Source organism: Haemaphysalis longicornis, unplaced genomic scaffold (genome assembly GCF_048455015.1).
Source record: "Haemaphysalis longicornis isolate Haplotype H1 unplaced genomic scaffold, Haemaphysalis longicornis Haplotype H1 scaffold_1, whole genome shotgun sequence".
NCBI classification, from domain to species: Eukaryota; Metazoa; Arthropoda; class Arachnida; order Ixodida; family Ixodidae; genus Haemaphysalis; species Haemaphysalis longicornis.
The window spans coordinates 4,612,816-4,635,363 of record NW_027526203.1 but is presented as its reverse complement, the minus strand read 5'-3'; the positions used below and the strand labels follow the sequence as shown (position 1 = coordinate 4,635,363).

The 22,548-nt window shown below is 48.1% G+C and overlaps 1 protein-coding gene across 1 annotated transcript in view; it reads right to left on the bottom strand.

Annotated features, from left to right (window-relative positions):
• Window positions 1-17,112, bottom strand: part of LOC144161013 (uncharacterized) — a 270,785-nt gene extending 253,673 nt beyond the window's left edge. The window contains exons 1-4 of the mRNA XM_077692158.1: window positions 16,965-17,112; window positions 14,608-14,799; window positions 3,675-3,882; window positions 1,064-1,229 (exon numbers count right to left, since the gene is read on the bottom strand). Of these exons, the coding sequence (XP_077548284.1) occupies window positions 1,064-1,229; window positions 3,675-3,882; window positions 14,608-14,799; window positions 16,965-17,112 (714 nt within the window). The remainder of the gene's footprint in view (window positions 1-1,063; window positions 1,230-3,674; window positions 3,883-14,607; window positions 14,800-16,964) is intronic.
• Between the last annotated feature and the right edge of the window lie 5,436 nt (window positions 17,113-22,548).

Genomic DNA, 22,548 nt, shown 5'->3' with positions numbered 1-22,548 from the left:
CTTTTGTTTCTTGGGCAGCTCACCACACTTTGAGGCCATCCTGCAGTTCAGCTTCACCACAATGCACACGAGTCACAAATCTATGCCGAAAACAAAGCAAATTCCACGAATCACGGCACAGTGCATAGCATTCTACCCAAAAATTGGGATATGCGCTGGGGCACTCGCAATGCAGATTGTCATGCTTGCATTCCGTAATGCCACAGCGCAGATTTAACCTAGTCAAATCGTATTTTATGGTTGGCTGCACGGATGGGTCAATCCAAGTACGCTGAACTCGTTGATTGATTGATTGATTGATTGATTGCGGGGTTTAACGCGCCGACGCAACGCAGGCGATGAGGCGCGCCGTAGTGGAGGGCTCCGGATTAATTTTGACCACCTGGGGATCTTTAACGTGCGCCGAAATCTCGTACACACGGGCGTTTTTGCTTTTCGCCTCCATTAGAAAAGCGGACGCTGAACTCGTTAGGAAAATAGTATATTTCAGTGCAGCATATGTCACCTTCACTGATTTTATGTACATCTGTTTGTCATCTTCGCTCATTTTTATACATTTTTTTTGTGTATGTGTTGTCGTTTATTTTTTTTGTCACATAACGTGTGGGGCCTAAGCCGTTCTCATTGTTTTAATATTTGTTTCTCTGGATCAACATAGGATGTAATAAGCTACCGCGCGCTGTTCTTCGCTCTGCCAATGTATCAGGGGTGTAGGCCTTGGTCAAGTCTGGAAAAAGACTTTTTGCCTGCACCCTCGCGTCACTGCTTCTTTTGTAAGTGTGTGGTGCTAAATAAACTTGAAAACTTGAAACTTGAAAAACTAGTGAGTCGTGGGGAAGCTGAAGAGGATTCTTTTGGGTGCAGTCTAAATACTTGCGTCAGGACTGTTAAGCATGTGAAATATATGCAGCTGTAAAATGGACATTCTGAAGCATATCTATCAACCTGCTGAATGTACGAGCTGTAAGTGATGGTCAATGACCCGAGACTCATTACACGATTCATTTATCGAGTACCATAAAAGAACCGGTGCATACATATAGCGTAACATGGCGTTCTACACCTGGAAGAATCCGCCACCGCCGTTGAGCGACTGTCCTACGAGGGTGAGGCCCGAAGTGTCGACGAGCGCGTCGTCCGAGCGGGCCATCTCTTCCGTCTCCTGCACCACGCAGTCCTTGACAAGGGTGACCGCATTGCCCTTCACACTTAACGCCACCCGATGCCACCTGCACGCGGATCGCGCCGAAAAATGAGCTCCGGCCTCGGTCGTCAGTATAGTGCTTCGAACAACAGCAGGCCGATGGTAAGGGACCATCAGCTACCAAGGAAGGAAGGAATAAAGGTAAAGAAAAGGCAGGAATGTCAACCTGGCAGTGGCATAGTTTGCTTGCTGTATGTGGGGAAGGAGAACAATGGCAAAAAAAGATGAAAACAGTAAAAGAAGGGGAAGGTAAGGACAGAGCGTCAAGAGGTGTGGCCAACGTTACGACACTACCGACGATAGAGTTTATTGACTTCATAAAAATTTCTCAGGACTAAGGGTGATGGAGAACCTTTACTCATTAGCGGCACCATCACGGTCATCACCGTCTTCAGCTACCATGTGTCCACTGCAGAAACAGCTCTTTCATTGACTTCCACCTACTTATTTCCAACGTTATACGAGTTGACCCTTGGTCCCTACATTTTTTTACCTCATTTACACTTTTACTCACTTGTCTTATTATGCTCTCAGTCCGTATCTGTCTATTCTCCGCATTACATTTGCTGGTACCAATTTCGCTTCATTTAATTTTAGTTGCAATTTCTTCCACACCACTCGGTTCCCAATCCATGAAGCTCGTTCCCTATACGTAGGTTTGACTCCCACCATATATATTTCGGCCGCTGTCTGATCAGATCCAGTCCTTTTTTTTTCTTTTGTCTTTGTCCATCAGTTTTGTAATGCACCGCAGGCTTCAGCCGGAAAATTCCGCAAGCAAAGTTTAAATCGATTCCGTTCAACCTCAGTGACTAAAGCAGCCTGCACTTCCTTACTTATATCTTGTCCTCCTCATGGGGGCTTGTTACCACGCTTGTTCCTCATCCGGTTCATTTGCCTTCATCAAGGCCTATAATATTTTCTGCATATATTAGTGCTCATCCGCCCCCCTCCCTTTCCCCTTCTGAATATTTCTTTTTTTTTTTTTTTTGTGGCTGCAATCCTGTTTAACTGGTTGGCTGTTGGCTGTTGCTGTAAATGTTTTGCTATTTTTTAACCCTATCATGAAACGTTTTCGGCGCAGGAATTCAATTTCCCTTTGCTTTTTTTGCAGGTCCCTAATGGCTCGAGTTCCTTAAGCATTCATCCGTTTTTCGTACCCTTCCCAGTTTTCAATTCAGCTTCCAACAAATGCCCTTTAAGGAACAAGCTGTGAAAATCTTTGGCCAATTTTGTCTCGCTTTGTAAGACATCCGGGACATGCTTCACCACATTGTGTACGCTCAACCCGCCGCACTGCTCCAGTGGCTTGCCAGTCATTGTGGCATCATCGGAAGCGACGTTTATGTTAGTAACGGCCGTAGAGGCTATGGCTGAACCGAATCCCTGCTTTTACTCCTGTCATTATATACACTAGCCTACGAACGTAGTCTTTGTCAAAAGTTTCTATGCGACGTTGCCTTTTGCCTTCATAGGCAAATTTTGCCTTCTTAGGCCACAAATTTTGCCGTCTTAGGCCACAAATAATTGACGTCAAAAGTTTTACGGTTAACTTGGACCAAATTATTTTATGACACTAAGAAACAAAGTTGTTGTCTCCAGATTTCTGGCATAATGCGTTTCGGCTGACTTGAGAGGTAAACATTTACTTTGCATTTGTTGTGGCCTGTGTAGTTTTGGTATGGCCTAGAAAATTTTGACAAAATGTGTACTTCTCAGCTCATCGAAACGCATAATGATACCATTCGAGCGCCCATCGTCCACCTCAATATCAACCCCTTCAACTAAGCGTTTTCAAAGTACCCAAGGGAATTATGTAAAGTAAGTTTCTGACAGTCAGAAAAATTAGCAACTGGGTAAAAAACAAAATCCCGGGCCATCTCCACTAACGGGAAACCTGGGGAGGGGCGAAGCATGCAGTGTATAGGTGTATTCTTGGCGCCTTGGCGTTTTTGCCAACGGAGATGAAACCGTTGGAGGGTAGAGGTATACAGCTTTGCCCTAAAAGTCTCTTGTCTTTGAAGCACGAAGCTCTCCAGCGCGAGGCGTAAACGAGTGCCCCGTGTTTTTTAGCACGCGTTACTTTCTCGAGGCTTAAACGAGTTTCCCGGTGCTTTAGTACCGTGACTACATAAGACGACGATTACGAGAAAGATTATGACGACGACGATGAGCGGACACGCACGCCAACAGCTTCGGCCCTGATAAAATAACAACATTTGGAAACCTTTTAAGAAAGGTATGCACATGACAAAGATAACTTGTTTACGATACTTTCCCACAACATTTTTTTCTTTCTAAAATTCACAAATTACAAGTCACATCAAACAATACGACTCTAAATAATAATACTTTATTTTTCTGCGCTCTTCGTGGGTACTTTTTTTTCTTTGCATGTATTTCGAATGTGCTCATGTACCTCGTCTTTATAGAATTTAACACAAACCCGCGTATATATATATATACTCACTTCCCATCGTTGAGGTTGTCGGCGAAGACCACCAGGGAGAGTGCGCTTCCGTTGCCATTGGTAGAGCGCATGGCGAACGTCAGATTCTCGGCGAGGTGTAGCGACAGCTGCTCCCTCTCGTCCCAGTCGAATATGGCCAGCAGGTAGCCGCGCGTGTTCTGCTCCATGCGGAACGTGGCCAGCACCGAGAAGTCCCGCGGGAAGCCGCCTGACGGCGCATGATTTTTAGAGGGGCCATGAAGACAAAATGCAAGTTCGGTTAATTCGATAGATTGCCTCGTTAGAATAACACTGACGCCACTTTTAACGCAAACTTCACTCAAATAAGCTCCATAATTGGGAAAAATGAGAATGCCATGCTACCCAATAGCTCATTTCCGTTAATAGAAAAAATTGCGTATTATGGGAAGCTGTGTGATTGGCTGAGGCCAGCAAACGAAAACGCATGTTAGGGAGGACTTAAACTTGCAGAACCAGCTATTTGCGCTTAAATTTAATGCATATTCTTTTTACAGCAGTAATAATGGTGTGATGAAGAATAAAAGTTGAGAACGCACACGTAATCACAGAAGCACCAGTGCGTACTGCGCGCACTATGCCGGTTATAGCTGCACAGCCGTCCGGCGAGTTGAGCTTACACGTACTGCCCAAATGGCATAAGCGACATTGTCTTCAGTGACTCTGCTTGTCGAAAATACCGAATGTTTCACGAAACGATTACTACAACTGCAACAAAATTATCCCGGTTCAAATGCGGTCAAAAAGAAAGCGAGTGCGGACAGCGGTCCTCGGAAGTATCGCGGCACCTGGGAGGACGAACGGTAAACGAGACAAGAAAACACGTTTGGCCGTTCGCTGCAGCCATAGTCACTGTACTAACCATCGTCTCAAGTGCTTTCCCTGGCTGGATCATCGCTGACGTCACGAAACACGCGATCTAGTGGGAGAATTAAAATTTTGCCTTAAATTGTTTAATTTTCCGGCGAATCAAGCATCTTTTGCGGCCGAACAAGCACTGGGGGCACTATGAAACACCGAATCTTTCGAATAAAACAAACTTGTATTTCGTCTACATGTCCCTTTATTAAATATAAGCTGCTGTGTGTTACTCAGGTGGGAGTACAGAGAAGCAACTAATGCAGCGACTGCCAGCCCGAAGGTGATTCCCCACCACCCTTGACCAGCCATTTTCAAAATATGTTGAGCTCACTGCTTTGTAATTGTTTTAGCTGCGGTAACCTTGATGCTCCATGCATATAATACAACCGGAAGTTTCCACCAGTCATCGCTTTGTGACTTCATGCACCCTGCATTGAGATATTGAGCTTATGAAAAGGACCCTGCACCCAATCCAATAAAGACGTTTATATTCTTTTCTTCGTATCTGGGAGCACTTCTAAAGCTATAGTTATCGCCAGCGTGTAGCGGCACTGCATAATTTTCTCACAGCAGCAGATACCTGATATAATATTTTTTTATTTGATTAAACATGTTATCGCATACGTTCATGGCTACAATTTAAAGGAAGGCAGGCAATAGCGGCGATATCTCTTGAGTGACGTCCCTTAAGCAATTGGCCCGGCTTGTACGGGAAATCGCCCCTATGGAATGGGGTGGCTGCAAAAATGCAACTTTTTTTTTTTTTCAAATTTTCAAACCTCGAAGACGTCCCAAAAGATAAATAAAAATTCACCCACGCATACTCCGCACAAATAGTGGTAGCATTTCGGCTGGCGTACCCGCAAATTTTCCCGCCATTTTTTCGCGGGGCTACCATGGTTGCGAGACAAGGACTGCCCTTTGTTGATTAGCCCGCATCATACATTCGCGGGTACTACTAACGTATTGGCGCCCGTAAAGGCCGCGCATCTCTCAGTCCGCTCTGGTTACAATCCCCTGCGCGCTCGCGCCGCGGGTTACCCAGCTGTAACGTGCGGCCGGTGTGTACTCGTTGTACTTCATGATTCATTGAAGTCTTTCTCATTATTCGTTGCGTGTCGGTTGTATTTTCTTTAGTTCCCGTTCTTTCTCGCTGCGTCGGTGATCGTAAGCTGTCTGCTCCTCGGGAGTACGTGTGACGCGTGGCCAATTCATAAGCCGGCAGGCTCACCCACGAGTGCACTCACACACCCCTCACTCACCACTCACGAGTGTGTGGTGAGTGAGCCTCGCCAGTGCGAGTGCTGCGAGTGAGCATGCGAGCGCCACTATCGGTGAGCAACGCTCACCACTCGCGAGTGCTGAGCTCACTCACCACTCACGAGGGGCGAGTGCACTAGCGCTACTCGCGCAATGTGCGGGGCTTCCCGCGGTGAGCCCCACTAGCGCCACTCTTGCGCTTGTATCGCTGTTGGCTATTCGTCGCAGGAGCCTCTCATTATGGCGGTTACAGCTGGCGCTACCAACTCTTACTCACAGCCACTCGTTAATGGCTCGATTGCGTTTAGCTTTGGGAATGTGTCCTCACGGCACTTCTGCTATGAGGCACCATGGAATTAACTCTCCGGGGGCATAGTCAAGTAGGAATGCGATTTGGGTGGACCTCTGACGCCGTAATGCACTGATACTTTTCCGTGTAATGACTCGTGGAGGGACTGCTGCGCAGACTCGCGGCGATTGATGTTTCGGGCGTGTAGCGTTTTGTGTGGGAATGGGTGTCGTAACGTCGTCGCCACAAAGCGGATGCACTTAACTACCGCTGCACGCTGCGATGGAAGCGTCAGGAAGCACCGCGGTATGGTGTCGTAGTTCCTGGTGTACACCAGTGGCATGCTTGAGTTGCGACAGTTGTCAACATATAGGCTGTTCTAAAGAGCAAATTGTGAGTGCCCGTACTCGTTGGAAAAGGCATCGCAGATATTCACTGATTTCCGTACCAGATGTACGAAACGGTTCGGATGGTCGAATGGCCTGTTGCGGAATAAGCCCGTTTTCGATTCATTGGCGTGTTAAACGCATGAGTATTTGTCATTGCTCGTACCGGCGGTGCTCTGTTATGATACTTCGCTTTCACGTGGACCTGGCGTCACGCATCCTTCAACGGCAGTTACGGTGCTTGTCTTGAGGCATGAGCGTCGACAAAATTTTGTCTTGAGAGGAGCACTCACTCACTCACACATTCGCGAGTCAGTGAGTGAGTGAGCGACAGCATGTTTGCTCGTTTGCACAGAGTTTCTTACTTCTTCTTCATCATCATCATCATCATCGCCAGCCTATCTACGCCCACTGCAGGGCAAATGCCTCTCCCATTAACCTCCAATTATCCCGGTCCTCTGTTAACTGCGACCAATTTATCCCCGCAAACTTCTTGATCTAATCTGCCCATCCAACTTTCTGCCGCCCCCTGCCACGCTTACCTCCTCTAGGGATCCACTCTGTTACCCTTAATGACCAACGGTTATCTTGCATTCGCATTACATGCCCTGCCCACGTCCATTTCTTCTTCTTAATTTCTACTAATAGGTCCTTAACACTCTTTTGTTCCCTGACCCACTCCGCTCTCTTCTTGTCCCTTAATTCTACACCTATCATCTTCCGTTCCATTTCTCGCTGAGTCGTCCTCAATTTAAGTTGAACCCTCTTAGTGAGCCTCCAAGTTTCTGCCCCGTAGGTGAGTACCGGTAAGATGCGGCTGTCATACACTTTCTTCTTCAGGGACAATGGTAGGCTGCCATTCATTATCTGCGAATGCCTGCCGTATGCACCCCGCCCCATTCTTATCCTTCTAATTATCTCTGCCTCATGGTTGGGGTCCGGGGTTACAACTTGGCCTAAGTAGATATATTCGCTTACCACTTCCACTGCCTCTCCACGTATCTCAAATCGCTGTGCTGTCCCGCGGTTATTGATCATTACTTTAGTTGCTTACTTCTTACTTCTACGTTATAGTTCTAAGTTCTAGGTTACTTCTAACTTACTAAGAAAGTACTTGTTCGTTGGATCTGCGCAACGTGTGTACGCGTTGGTGCTAGCTGTAAGGCGTCACGTAATCGTCGTTATTACTGTTTCCAAAGCCACAGGAAGTTACGCGCTTGTGTTCGTTGGCGCTCGTGTTGGTTTGTACTCAGAGCTTTGCAATCGAAGCTGGTCCCGACTTGGCAATAGGAAAACAGTCAATGACCCAGCTTTTAGAATTGAAAAGTGTAATTGCACAGTACCAGGTGAGCTTAGTAGCCTAGCTTGTCTTAGTAGCGTAGCGTAGCTAGTTTAGTCCCCGCTTGTTAATTCTATTAGTGGGATCATTGTTGGGCACGAGCATATCACTCATAACGAGTAAACTGCCGTATGCCGCATTGTCATCGTAGTAGTAACCATTTGCATTGCGTCTCTGCGCGACCGCCCACCGAAGGCGTGCTACCAAATCGTTCATTTGTGACGGCTCATGGTCGCTGAAAAGACTTCGGCAGGTGAATGGCCTCAAGAAACATACTGGTACCGTGTCATCCGACAGCACCGCCAATCTTGAGAAGCGCTAGGGAGAAGACAGGGGTGTTTAGGGCTCCCGAGCCTATAGCCATCGCTCGAGTGCGACGCCTGACCATCTGCCTCCACACTTAGTCAACCGCCATCCAGCCACCGTTCGAGCCCGCGCAGCAGCAGATTCATCGCGGCAGACTTCTGCCCTCCGTTCAAGCCCTCGCCGCAGCACCCTCATCACGGCGGGCCTTCGTTCGAGCCTGAGCAGCCACAGCGGCGTCACCGCAACGGACTCCACACACAAGCCCGCAGCAGCTTGCTTGCGGCGAACGTCCGGCCCTTCCTACAAGCCCGTGCTGCATAACGCCGAAGCAGCCCAGTGACGCCAAGCCGTAAGGGAGATCGAGCCAGTTGATTCTATTAAATACTATGTAAAAGCTTCCATGAGTCTGCGCCTCCATCTCCTCATGCCCAATGTGGACCCAGGGTCACGTTGAGAATCCCGACCATCACACATTTTATAGCTTTATAAAGGGCGAATACATACTTACAGCATTCATACATTATTTTTTGCCAGTATACGTTGGCGTTTCGGGTATATTGGCAATATACCCCTTAATGGGTCCAAAATAATTCCCTAGCCCTCCACCACGGCATGTCTCATATCCAATGTGCAGCTTCGCTAGTAAAACACGGAAATTATTTTTCTCGCTTCACTTATCGGTATCATTTGGGTACCGGTGTCAATGGGGCTGCATTGAAGATTTTCACAAAATGTAGTGATTCATGTGCTTTACAAACATCAAGCTAAGTTGAAATTCGCACGCTGTAAAGAAACAGGCGAATAAGTATTAGTGGCGTTTGTGAGTTGTGAATGAGTGTGAGTGGAATATGGGAGTGGTGAGGGCGAGTTCAAGGGGGTGCCAGTGGCCAATGCCAATAGTGAGTGCGAGTGCATGAGAGTGGCGAATGCGAGTGTAGAGCATGAGCGCCAGTGAGTGCGAGTGATGCGGGCGAATGGTGAGCGCTAGTGCGAGTGAGTGCGAGTGATGAGGGAGAGGGGCGAGTGTGAGCGAGAGTGGTGAGGGCCAGGGGAGAGCGTGAGCGCGAGTGCGAGTGGTGACGACGAGTGGTGATCATGAGCGTGAGTGAGTATGAATGGTAAGGGCAAGTGGTGAACGTGAGTGCGATTGAGTGCGAGTGGTGAGGGCAAGTGCTGAGCGTGAGCATGAGTGAGAGCCAGTAGGGGCGACGAGTGGGGAGCGTGAGTGCGAGTGCGTGAGGAAAACTATATTTGTTGAGTGAGTGTGAGTGAGTGGCGTCCAGTTTTGCCGAGGTATACGTGGCCCACATTCTAAGAAGTCCCCGTAGGGTGTCTTCAAGGCAATACTCTTTAATGACCAATCGAAGCGGCTGAGTGTGAAAATTCGGCGAATGACGTGACCGAGAATTCAATCTGAGTGAAATAGAGCATCTGCGTAGGAACATTGCGCAATGCAAAACGCCACTCATGCCTTGCGGGTTTTCCCTGCGCACATGCACTTTTTTTAGATGCGACGCATCTCTTTAACTCGCCTTGTCCCGCGTCGTTGTCGCGGCGTAGTCCGCATCCCTCCCCCATTCTCCTCGCCGCGGCAGCTGCGCGCTCCGCCGCTCTCACCGCAGCGCCATCTGTGCGTCAGTGCGGTCAGCGTGCAGCTTGCGCTCGGCTGCGCTCGCTCCCGTCGCCGTGCCAGCTGTGCGTTAGCGCGCAGCTTGCGCTCGCTTAAAAATGTACACCATCTTCCCGCGAGGGGAACCATGGGGTAGATGCGACGCATCGGGGGGGAAAATGCTGCGTAAATAGGATACACAACAACAGCAATTCACACGCTGACATCGCTAATATAACGGAAACGCAACGGCAACCCCCGATGCATCGCATCTACCCCATGGTTACCCTCGCGGGAAAATGGTGTAAATTTTTAGTCAAATCATATGTTGATCTTCGTCATTCCCCTAATTCGCACACTAGGCCACTCCAAGGGGCTCTGAAACCCTTCCGATAAACGCTTCCACTATTTACTTTGCGTCTGGAAGCATTGTGAAAGCTATGGTTATGGCCAACATGGAGAAGCGGCCCTGCGTGATTTGCTAGTCCCACCAGATCCGTCTTCCGTTTCTGCTTTGCTTTTGCGGCTATTTTTAAGGTGGCTATCGAATGCGTTCATTGCTGGAACTGAAAGAAAGCCGACCAATAGCCGCTACACAGCTGTCATGACGTAATTCGAGCGCTCGAAGAACGCCAAGACCTGGAAGAAGAGAAAGTTTTCCTGAGCAAGTGTCTACGTTTTTTGGCTGAGGTACTTTGTGACCACCTATTCTAAGTACTGGCTGTGTTGGTTGACTACGTTCTGAAAGCATGTAGGATTCAGAAAAAAGTAAAAAAAAATAGTGTTTCAGGGTCCATTTCTGCTGGTCATTCTCTATCGCTGCGGTGAAGGCGACCAACAGGGACTCCTTAGAGTGTACCCATTCCGAAGTAACGTGCGGCCGGTGTTTGCCGCTGCCGCATTGACGCTGCTCCATCTTGAGCTGTGCTTCACCCAGTAGCTCGCTGCGCGAGCGCTCTGTTGCTAATGGGACTCTTTTTTGCTCCCTTCGATGCGGCGGGCCCGTCTACCAGTGTGAGTAGATGGGAGGATGTAGCTGCGTCATAATAATCCCAGCACATCTCTCCTTACTTCTACGTCCTCTCCAACCTTTTTCTTTTGCGCATGCGCATGGGGCTGCGCCAGAGGAGTTTTCTGCGCACACAGAACCACCGGACTTTCCTTTCGCCTAGCAATATTGTGCTTCTCTTTACGAATATTGCGCGCGTGTTTTTAACTTACGTATTTACTCGAATATAAGCACCCCCTTTTTCCCACGATCCCGGTGCCCAAAGTGAGGGGGTGCTTAGATTCGAAAAACCGAAATTACCCCCACTCCCTCCCCGCCGTATCTCAACCAGACGGGGGCAAGGAATAAGGTTTTATTTGGCAAACATTAAAAAATAGGTACAGGCAGTGAAACCGGCCACAGCTCACGTGTGATACTCGGTCACCCTCACTGCCGTTCAAATCCGCTGTGCTGCTTGGGCCACCACTATCAATATTTCCCAACAGGTCGTCTTCTGTTTCGTTGAAGCTGTTTGTAATTGAAAACTTCGTACATCACTTTTGCCACAACGTTAACTCGAGCCCGCTTCCACGCGTCTGAAATCCACCTTGGGGTGGTTGCTTCGATAAGGGGGTGCATATATTCGCATGCAAACTTTCTTTCCATTTTTTTCCCGAACGTAGGGGAGGGTGCTTAGAACCGTGGAGTGCTTAGAATCGCACAAATACGGTATTTATTGGGGGTAGAGCTATGATATTTGGCTCATGTATTTCGTAGCCGCCTAAACGAAATACTGGTTGCCCTTATTGATCACGTTCTAAACCTACATGTTGAAAAACAACTTAAGGCGGGGGCCATTTAATGACAACATTGCACGTTTTAGCAGCACTGCTGGGAGCAGCCCTCCCTCTAAGCTTCACAAATGCCGTTGAGAAATGGAGGAGAAGGCGGATCCTTCCGAAACCCGAGCGTCCGAGCAATGGGCGTTCATATGAAATCAGAGTGTAATGGCTTCGAGTCTCATCAAAAGGAATGCTTACTTTCAAAGCGAAGCTGTTAAATGGCGCAATCGTTTGCGTCCGTCGTCGATCCGTCATTCATGTGAGTGAGCAGCGGGTAGCACGACATTATTCCTTAAAGTAAAGGGGAGATCGCAATTCTGCCTCTTCAAAAGGGGAGGGGGCGGGGGTAGGACGCTAGACAGGAGCGGAGTGGCCGTAACCACCCTCTATTATATGTTTTTCGCGAGAGATTTCCCTACGGCATAAGAGAAAACCTTCAAAAATACAGCATTTCACACGATTCGTGCAAAAATTAGCGAAATGCGGTGTACAAGTCCAGTTCTGAATGCGTCTCTCGTTCGCAGGCTAATGAAAAGTGGAGTTACGTTACATTGTTCCTTTTGGGGAGAGGTGTTGGGCTCGCTCTCCTCAGGAAGAGAGGAGGAATAGAGTTAAGCTCGCTGACCATCACTGCCTTGTCGGATTTTAATTTGTTTTTATTTTGTTGAAACGTTTATTTCACCTAACTGTCGGCTTATGCCGTTCTGTAATTGCGATTCTGAAATCAAGCAATGCCCAGCTTCGTTTGGCAATCATTCGATCAGAAATCAACGTGCGAAAAAATTTTAGATACTGCGCAGTCTTCTTTGTGCTTTCCTTTTATTCACACATATTTTCCTAAAGTAAAAATCTTTGTGTCTTTCTGCCGTACTTTTCTCTGGGTTGATGGCAGTTGGATTCACATGTTCACTTTTTGAACAAGAGCGTAATTTTCAGATTAGGATCAACCACTTTCTTAAAAGCACTCGCGGGTTTGCCTCACCACAACGCACCTGAATGACCAGAGAAGTGACCAAAAGTTCTAAGTAGAACAATTAAGAGGCCAAGTGTGTTATTTCTTCCGAAAAAATGCAGTCTGAGTTGTCTGACACTACGCGCAGTGCAAGAATTACGCTTTTTACCGCGCGGTACCACACCGCGGCTCACGTTCTTGAGCCTAATCGTATGTCGGAGCACGTTATTTGTGAGATCTTTTTCCCTGGACGAAGTTAGTCGTTCGGGAGCATTATTCCTAAGTATTATTCCTAAGCATTATTCCTAAGTGCTGCCTTCTCACCAAACGAAAAATGTCACAGTACTAGTAGGCAGTTTTCCCGCTTCCCGGTGGTAACTGCCTGCGCTAGCTGGCGTTATATGGTGTTACACGGCCAATTCGAAGTCCGTCTGAAGGCACTTAAACGTATTGTCTATCAACTTTCGCGTGGCATGTTGTCTATTAGGCACCTCTGTAAGTATTCAACTGTTAGTAGAAAGTTTCCGTACAGCGTAAGTATTAAACCAACGGAAGCGCGCCGTCTGCCCTAGCGTGAAGGGCATCACGCTGCTATACGGCACCTACTTGTATTCAAAGAACTAGACAGACAAAACAGGTAACAAAAAGTAGACGTGGACGAAATGTTCGTTTAGATGGCACAAGGTTCCGCCCAACTTTTATACCTGTATGTAAGATTGCTGAGATCCACAGGTGAGAATTTCCCGGCAGCCGCAACTATTATCCAGAGCCAATCATCTTCAGGATGATCATTTCTGGCATGCATTTTTTTTTTCAAAAACACTTACAACAAGGCAGGCGGGCGTTTCGTGTTTCTTTTTTTTTATCGTTTCATTTCAACTCCCCCTCGCGCTTAGCAGGCGCAGTGAGGCAGGTAAGCTGCCATGGTAACCTTCTATAAAAGCGTGGTCTCAGCCAACTGAACCACGGGAAACGCGGTTTCTTCCGTCTGTTCCTTACGATATGCGCGTTTCCTCAGTCCCAGTATGTGATAGAACTCCAGGGAGTACACAAAAAAAAATTAATGGCACCCATCGGTGGGCCTTTAAGAATGCGTGACTACGTCGTTCCTCTCCATCGCGAACTTCACGCTCGGCCTGAGCGCACACCTTGCTCCGGCTTCAGAAGCCCGCAACTCGACGTTTCTTCGCGCACGGTGCAACTCGTCCGTTCTTCGCGCACGGCGCCAACCATGCTTAGCCCTCTAACCATGTCGGTCGTCCCGTTTACTCGCTTGAGCAGCGGCGGTGGCTGCCTTCCGCTCCCTTTGTGGCCCACCGACATTACCACTCCTGCCCATTTGCCGCCCGTACTGGCTACAGAATCGACATTCGGTCGCGGGAGTCGCAATACCAGTCGAGGCAGCGGCAGCTGGTGCTCCGAGCTTCTACCTGTATCCATGACAACGTGGCCAGCGTTCCTAAGGCTCTCCCCGCCTTATCTCCACTCTGTCGTTCTCTGCTTCTCTATCGCTCATCGATCCCTCTGGTTACAGAACAAGGTCAAACATAGCAGAGCACCACGAAAAATTTTCCGACATACTCACGCAATAAAAACGCGCGATTAAAGCGAGCAAAGAAGCGTTGAAATGTGTGAGAGGACACTATGTCATAACGGCGGAGCGTGGAGAGCGAAGACGTATCAAATACCGGTGCTTGGGCTTTCATTCCAAACTAAGAACCCATTATTTTTGCAAGGATACGCCTGCTCCCTCAGTCGTGACGCTGCTGAAGGAGCAGTGGTGCCGAGGGCGTGAACCTATTTCAGAACAGAGCAGCAACGAACGGGGTACGTACATGTTGTTCAACTTCAGTCGATGTCCAAAAGTATTGGTTCCGAGTGGAGTGTTTCTGGATTCTAAAACCATTTGGCGTAAAAAAGTAACGATGGTAACGGGACGTGCAGCCGCATGAGCCAAGCCGCAGTCTAAACTCGAGCGAATGTCCTAAGTAGGTGTGGATACCCGGCTATCGTCATCGATGCTAGCGAGCTGGAAGCGAGTTGTCCGGCTGACTATAAAACGCGGTGGTGCAACCGCACGTACCTGGAAAAGCTTCAGCCGCGGGGACAGATAGGTTGGCGCCACCAGACAGGCCGTAGGCTGTGTCTGGCCCGAGGAACATGGGAGTGCCATCAGCATCCAGCCAGGCCGGGCGCTGCTCGCAGATGCCCGGCCGTACCACCACGCCTGAAGGGAGTAGCGCAAGGTCTACCCTGCCCACCAGGTCCACCGTGTCTGCACATGCCAAAGCGTAAATGAAACAGTGTAGGGGCTATGCGGTCAAAATTTGGACAACAGGTGTGCCGGAGCTCAGCTGTTAGGGTATTGATACGTCTTACGCAGCTGGCATGCATATTTTAACGTGTGACAGGTTTTACGACAAGGTTGCAAGGTTTGCGATTTTCACCACAGCGAATATGACTGACAAAACCTCGCCGCACTTTTGTCAACGCCACGGTTATTTAAAAGGCATTTACGGGCACGCTACAGTGCCTGCAGCTTTAGCCGAAAGCCGTGCAAGAACCAGTGTGGTATAGGGTAAATCTCTTATAACCGAAGCAGGGTGGGAGAGCGGAGGAGGTCACCGAAAGATCTGTGTTACTTTGTCGCCTTCCCCCGCCACCCTTACTTTTGTCGTAAAAATTTCTCCACCCATAAGAGAAAAGAGCCCTTCTCAGGGGCCTACCTCCTTCTTCGGAGAAGGTTACTCATACTCGCCCCTCCTCTTCCTGCACCTTCATTAGCCCCACACCCACTTATACGGGGACAATAAAATGGAAACGTATATGTCCTTGAAGTATCAGGTTGCAGGCGATCCGGCTGAGGACGTGGGTACGCGGTACGGAAAGGAGACACGTATTCGAAGGCTTGTGCCATAGAAATGTTGGCTAATCTTGAAAACACGTACTGTACAGAAACGGTGTCTCGTCAAGGGCGTGCTTTTGATGAACAGGCTAGACGAAATACAGACTACATTGTGCGATGCTTGTTCACAGACTCAGAAAAGTTGAGAAGGCACAAGGGGAGAGGGGGAGTGCACTGCCGTTCCGAATCATATTTCGCATTAATATGGCTTGATAGGCACACACCTTGTGTATACATCAGCGTAATAAAGTGCCAAAAAGAAAGAGAGACAATCTCACTGAAGTGAAGGAAATCGCTTGTCAAAACTTCCATGGGCCATAACCCGCAAGTTTGGTTTCAGTACGTCATTTCTTTGCAAAACGTCCTTAATCTTAGTGCAGAGAGTATATGGTGCGGCTGGCTGATTGGTGATTGCCTGTTCATCCATCTTCTTTTTCTCCGTAAACTTGCTCGACAACTATCGCCCTCCCCTGTCTCGCACTGTTTATCAACTCCCACCCTTTGACATTTCCCGTATACACAGACTTCCTTGCTCGCTAGTTTTTCACCTTTCGCTCTATTCATCTGCCTATTTATTCTTTTTTTCTAAATAGCTATCTCAGGTTACTTACTCGCTCATTGGATGTTTTCTTCTCAACGCCCCCAGTTCGATTTTTTTCAATTTCGTTGTGTATGAGGAAAAGCTACCGTGCTAATCGGTACCCATGGCTTGTGACCAATAGGCGTATATCCTCATTTTCAACTAAGAAAACCCAGGCGCTTCAAGAATTCACCTTCGGAGTAATCTTATTTTCGTTTTATATGATAATTTTGTTAAACTTACATACCCCCTGAAGTGTTAATTATGCACGGCATTGATTTTTGTTGAGGATACACTAAATGGACCACAGGCAATTATCGATAAGTTACTGATCATAATTGAAGCAGAACTCATGAGCGACCAGCCAGTCATTAGTGTAAGTGGAAATAAAGGCTTTTAGCTGTAAAAAAGCACCGCAAGTTACGAAATTTTATGTTAAAGTACATAAAACACAATTGCAGCATGCCTCTTCTCGCAAGTACGTACTTATGTGCCACGCTTGACTGATATGGATTTGAGGATAGCAGCTTTCATATTCCGTTTTTCTGGCGCATGTACGTTTCATTCCTTCTCTAAACTCCTCGTTCACATTTTTGTAGTAATTTGCGCACCCCCCCCCCCCCCCCAATGATGCTTTAGGCCTTTTTTTTATATTTAACACACGCTCATCCTATTCTGCTGACTAGAGCTTACGCGCTTGTTATTGTTTTGTGCGGAATTCCTCCGCTAACGCGCATTCCCACTTTCTCTACAAGCCATCAATTCCCCCTTTTAACATGTCAATCATTTGATTATTTAGGACTTGATGTGGTACATCAAGGCCTGCTCGGACATCCACTACCAGACCATATGAACAATTTTTGGTCACGAAAGGGCTGAAGTCAAAGGCCCAAGAATTCTACCGATTTCTTCGGCATGATCTGTCGCTATTTCCTCAAGGCAACAGTGCACGCACCTGGTACTAGCTGCCCTGCAGCCTGCCTGGCCATGCACAGAATGAGAAGGCAAGTCAGGGGACCGGCTCCTGGAGACCTGCGCCGCCGTCGTCGGCGGCTCGCCGTGTCCTCCTGCTGACTCGCGCAGCTGCAGATGTGACCGTCCATGCTTCCACGATGACGGCTAACAGCCTGCGTTCCGAAATGGAGATTTCACTGTTCCGACAAACCATTTCGTTCGTTTCGTGTGCCAATACGTTATAAATAGTGCGTCCAATGTTTATTGTAAGTATAAGCATAAAATCTTGCCCTTGTAGCATGTTTCAAGAATGATTCACAACTGAGTCATATAGGGAGCAAGCGGGTGACGAGTATGTACTTTATTAGGGCGAATGGAAAAAGACGAGCACCCATTGAAATCGTAACATCATGTGCACTTCAAGGTCATAATCACTCAAGCAATCAGTTTATTTGTTGTCCCCAGGAACAGCCGCTATGCCTTAGTACTGGCACACAGAGGGATACAAGCTCAAAAGATTTCAGGGTTAAGAAAGACATGACACGACAAGATAAATGTGAGAACAATGAAGAGAGAAAAAAAGTAAGTCAGAACTTTCACAATGCATATAGACGACATAAAAAAGAAGCGAAGAAATCTTGGCACTGTATATGAACAACGTATACAGTTGAAAACATTCCAAAACGATAGTATACGCACGCACAACGAACACAAGCAAAACAGAGAATTGCAACCTACAGATTAAAAAGAACGTCTCCATAATACGGATAGACATTTAAAGGTACAACTGTAATGCTTAACATGCCCAAAATAAAATTCTGTGGGCATCATACATTGAGGAGAACCCGACAACAAATGAAGCAAGCAGTGTAGCATGAGTCTAACGACAACTAAACCGACGAGTTGCGTGCTACGGAACAATGAAATATGCAACATGGTTCTATGTAGGAGAAAAAGCGCGAGTGTCTTGATGAGTGACAGTTCTGCTAGTGTCTGAATGGAACATATAGAATGAACGGTTAAAAATATCTACGTAGCAGAATAGAAGTTCAGCAGCCGGAACAGCGGTCAGGCGCTGAGAGTCAGGGGCGTAAGGAGGGGGGGAATGGGGGGGGAATGGGGGGGGGGGGCCGCTAATGGGGTTTGAGGGCTGTTAAGCCTGTCATGAACGGCGACTAAGGAAACCACCGATGCCGGAAACCATAGAATTTTGTTTAGAGCCCCAGGAATTCTGTACGGAAAGCGCACCTACTCCCCCTTGATGGCCCGTTTCCCTCCTGGCACTACTAACTCTCATGCAAGGCCTTCATCCATAACGTAAATTACCAACTGCGCGAATTGAAACGACCACAAAAAGGAAGGTACACAAGGATGGGCGCAGAACACCTCCATCCATGGGGATGTCCTGCGAGCTCGTGCTCTGCGACGCCACGGAGGGTCGCTGCTCAGAAAAAACTGAAGGAGATCCGCGTGCGAAACCGCAGGCCTGGCTGCTTCAGCAACACCATGCAACCAGGGTCGACGTCACAAGCCGGTGCGCTAACTACTTCGAACTTTGTCTCCCCACCTCTACATGTTGCGAATATGCCTGCGAATTCGCTGCTGCGGCGCCGTTCATGCGAAAACGATCTATACGCCTCGAACTTCGCGATGGCTGCGCCGCCTGCCGCCGCTTCCCCGCTGCATTTACGGGGTGAGCGCTGCGTGGCTAATACGTGCTCATTCAGTATTTCGGTTCTCTTTAGTTTCTCTTTCCCCTTCTGCACCATAAACAACGTGTTATGGTGACGTATGTATCAAAGAGCACCTTAGGGCAGTTCAAAAACTAGCTGCAGGTTGGTAGAGTGCTCGAACGCCAACAAGAGCTATCCGGGGAGGCAGTTCTGCGTGCTTCTTGGCCGCTCTTACAGACGTCAGCGACGGCTGCAGAATATTACCGCTGTCACCTCGGAACCCTTTAGACACAAGTAAAAGTTGCCTTGTTTGAACCTGATATTAGCACCGTTAGAGGTTGGTGTCGTTTTGCAGCGCGGACAATGGATTTGGCTTCGTTACGGATATATACGTCGTAGAAAAATGTTTCCGGGATGTGATTATGAAATACCTGACGGATTATGAAATACCTGAGAGAACGGCCGCCTAGAATCGAGCTTCCGTAAAGTTGAGCAGAGTTGCCTTCTTGTCGATGAAAAACGTGGACATTCGCATAGAAGATGGCGTATGGTCTCCGGTGTGTCACAGACTTCACACGCCTCACTGTCTGCCATTGCAATCTTGGGTAGTCCATTTGGCTATCGTGCTCTCCCGGGCAAGTTTTCAGGAAGTCCTGGCAGCGTCCGTCCTGGATAATGGAAGGGATATGGTCTCCGACTTATGCTGTGCCAGCGGGCGGCAGCGTCCGCATTTTATTTGCCGAAAATGCCGCAGTGACTGGGAAGCCACTGGAAGGCAATGTCATGGCCCGCTTGAGCAGCATGTTCATACAGTAGTCTTATCTCGGCCAGCAGCTATTAATGAAGTCCACGGCATAGGGTTGACTGGAGCGATTGGAGCGCAGGCTTGGAGCCACAGATGATCGCCCATCTTCGGCATGAGGCTTGATCAATGGTGTAAAGGACGCAACGGATGGCGGTAAGTTCTGTAGCCGTAAAAGTGGTGGGATGGGCTATCTTGAATTCTGTGGTCATCGACATTCGTGGTATAACCACTGCGCTGGCAGAACCAGAAGTTGTTACCGAGCCATCGGTGTAAATATGGATGCGGTCACTGTATCACTCGTGTAGATGGATGAGGGTTAGGTGCTGTAGTGCTAGCGTTGGGCAATCTCGCTTCTTCGTTAAGCCTGGAATATATAGTAAGGCATGCTCGTGGCTGCATCGTACACCAAAGTGGGAGCAGCAGCGTCGTCGCAGAAGTGTAATTGGATGGCTTGCTAGTGATGTGGGCAGCTACAACCTTTGCGAAATATGTATGGAGGCGTTCCGATGGCATACTCGCAAGGTGATAATGAGCAGTCTGGTTAAGTGCATCAAATTCACCCTGAGGGTATCAATCGTCACGTAGGTGGACAAAGGGTGGTCACGGGCCACAGCAATGGTTACAGCTGTTGACGTGCATCGTGGTAGGCCGAGGCAAGTTCGGAGTGCCTGCGCCTGTATTCCTTGCAGTTCCTTAATATTTGTGTGGCATGTACCTGAAAGTACAGGTAGGCTGTACCGTAGGGAGCCCAAGAATAGTGCATTATATAGCTGCAACATTTATTTCATGGTTTTCCCCAAGTATTGCCGCCAGTGAACTCAAGAATATGGGTTACAACATACTGCAGACAGCCGCTTCTTCATACAACGCACGTAGGGGATCCAAGAAAGGTCTCTATCGACAATCACGCCGAGAAACTTGTGATATTTCACATAAGAGACGCTTTCGCCATTAATTGACGAAGGGTATGCATACATGGGCTTCCGGGAAAACGCAAGCACTGCGCATTTGTTGGTAGGCACTACCAACCCCTTTGGGTGCAGATAGGAAGTGGTCAAGTTTGAAGTCTTTTGCAGGCGCGCGCGCACGTGCCGTCATGTCACTACATCCGCCCATATGCAAATGTCATCCGCGTAAATCGACACATGACCCGTTTTTGGATGCGAAGTCTCCAGGCCGATGAGTGTTAGGCTAAACAACGTGAGACTCAAGACGCCTCTTTGTGGGACACCTCGGTGGGTATAGTGTACTGACGTAGGGCCATCTTGAGTCATTGCAAAGCGTGACCTCCCCGAAAAGTAACTCCGCACCCACTCGTAGACACGGCCGCCAAGCCCCACTGCCTGTAGTGCCTTAAAGGGTTATTGAAGCGCTTTTAAAAGTGGTCAAAACTCTGCTTTTTAAAATTATTGCATTTGATCAGTTTATGTCTGTAAAGTATTTTTTGTCATTTTTAGGTTGGGGACAGCGGTATTCGTCGTTAAAGTTGACCCTACGCCCCACCCACTGCTCCCTGCCGCATCGCCGGAATAGCGAGAAACTGAGAGCAGCGACCGGAAGTAGCGTCATATTCGGAAGAAGGCCAGTGACGTGCGCCGCCGCTTCGCTGTGTCCCCGTTTTCTGGGCGAAGTTCCAAATTAAGCAGGCGTGTAATCTGCACTTTATTAATCATCATTGTCCAGAGTTGCTTCCGCGTTGATTTTTAACCGTAATGCTACTGTGTGATTCCCTAAAGCGACTCCTAGATACCAGAGATTTCCTACCCGAGCGCCCGTGGCTACTACATTGCCTTCACGAGTAGTCGCGGGGCAGGCCGTGTCGTCGGCTGCTCTGTGCTTCATACGTGAAGCGACGGGCTAAACAAATACAGAGGTACCCCAAGTTCCCGACCCATTAATATAAGGGAATTAGAAAATTTGTGGGACCACAGCGCCCTGGGCTTTCGTTTTCGCGATCAACGTTGTTGGCTGTGACGACAGCTTAGCTGAATTGCTAGAATTTAAGAAGAAACCAACCAAGCTGAAAGCATGAAGCGTTTTCTGCCCGCGGAAGCGCTCTGCACACTCGTCGGTCGTGCATGCACGTATGGCGCACGAAACGGCTCCCACCACACATGCCGCAGCAGCCACCGCTCTTCGCTGCCGTCCAGAATCAAGGCTGTTGCGAAAAGCAAGGTAAACGTGCAAGAGAGGATGATAGTGTGGTGAAAAATTGTGCTAGGGATTGTAATCCAAGGTGATTTCGAAAGAGGTGATCGCATTTGTATCGCCATGCGGAGTGCCGACCGGTCAATGAGGCTCGTCGACGGCAGCAAACGAACCTGCCCGAGCACGAGATGCGGCGAGAGGCCGATGCCGCAGTGTTGTACACGTTCCTCTAAAATAGGAACGAAACCTCGTTCCTCGTTACTTCCAAATTTTAAAACGAGTTCCCGTTACAAGTTCCTTTATAGCGAAAGGAACGCGTTCCAGTTCCTCTTCGAAAATTGGAACGTGTCGTTGCATTAACGTTACAATTAGGTTTTTAAATTAAATATAGTGTCGGATTATCCTGGGGCGAAATTAATTGAGAAATTTAAAACTCACATCGAACTACGTATATTATACGGATATCAATGCCGCCGGCAGCAGATTATCTGGTGATAAAAATAATCAAAAGAAAATCTCCTAGGCGAATTTTTTCAGGGAGCACAGGACAAACTCCAGGCGGCTCTGGGACATTTCGATGCAGGATGTTTCGGTGCGGAAATTTCGGTGTACGGACATATCGGTGTACGGGCGTTTCGGTGCATGGACATTTCGGTGTACGGACATTTCGGTGCGCAAACGTTTCTGTTTGCGACAGCCGTTATATTTTTATTTCCGCTTAACGTGGGTTATGGGCAACAATCTGGGGCAGTGAATTTATTTTTTTTTTATTTTTTTTTAGAAATTCTCCACATATATTTTCGTTTAATACCTATTCCTGGGGACACCTGTTTTGCAGCCCATTGAATTCTTTAGCACACGTTTTTTTTTTATTTACGACAGGTTGTTAACTTATATTCCCTCTTTTTTAGCTAGGACAATTAACCTGTGTTTACGATGGTCCGACGCCTTTTTTGTAT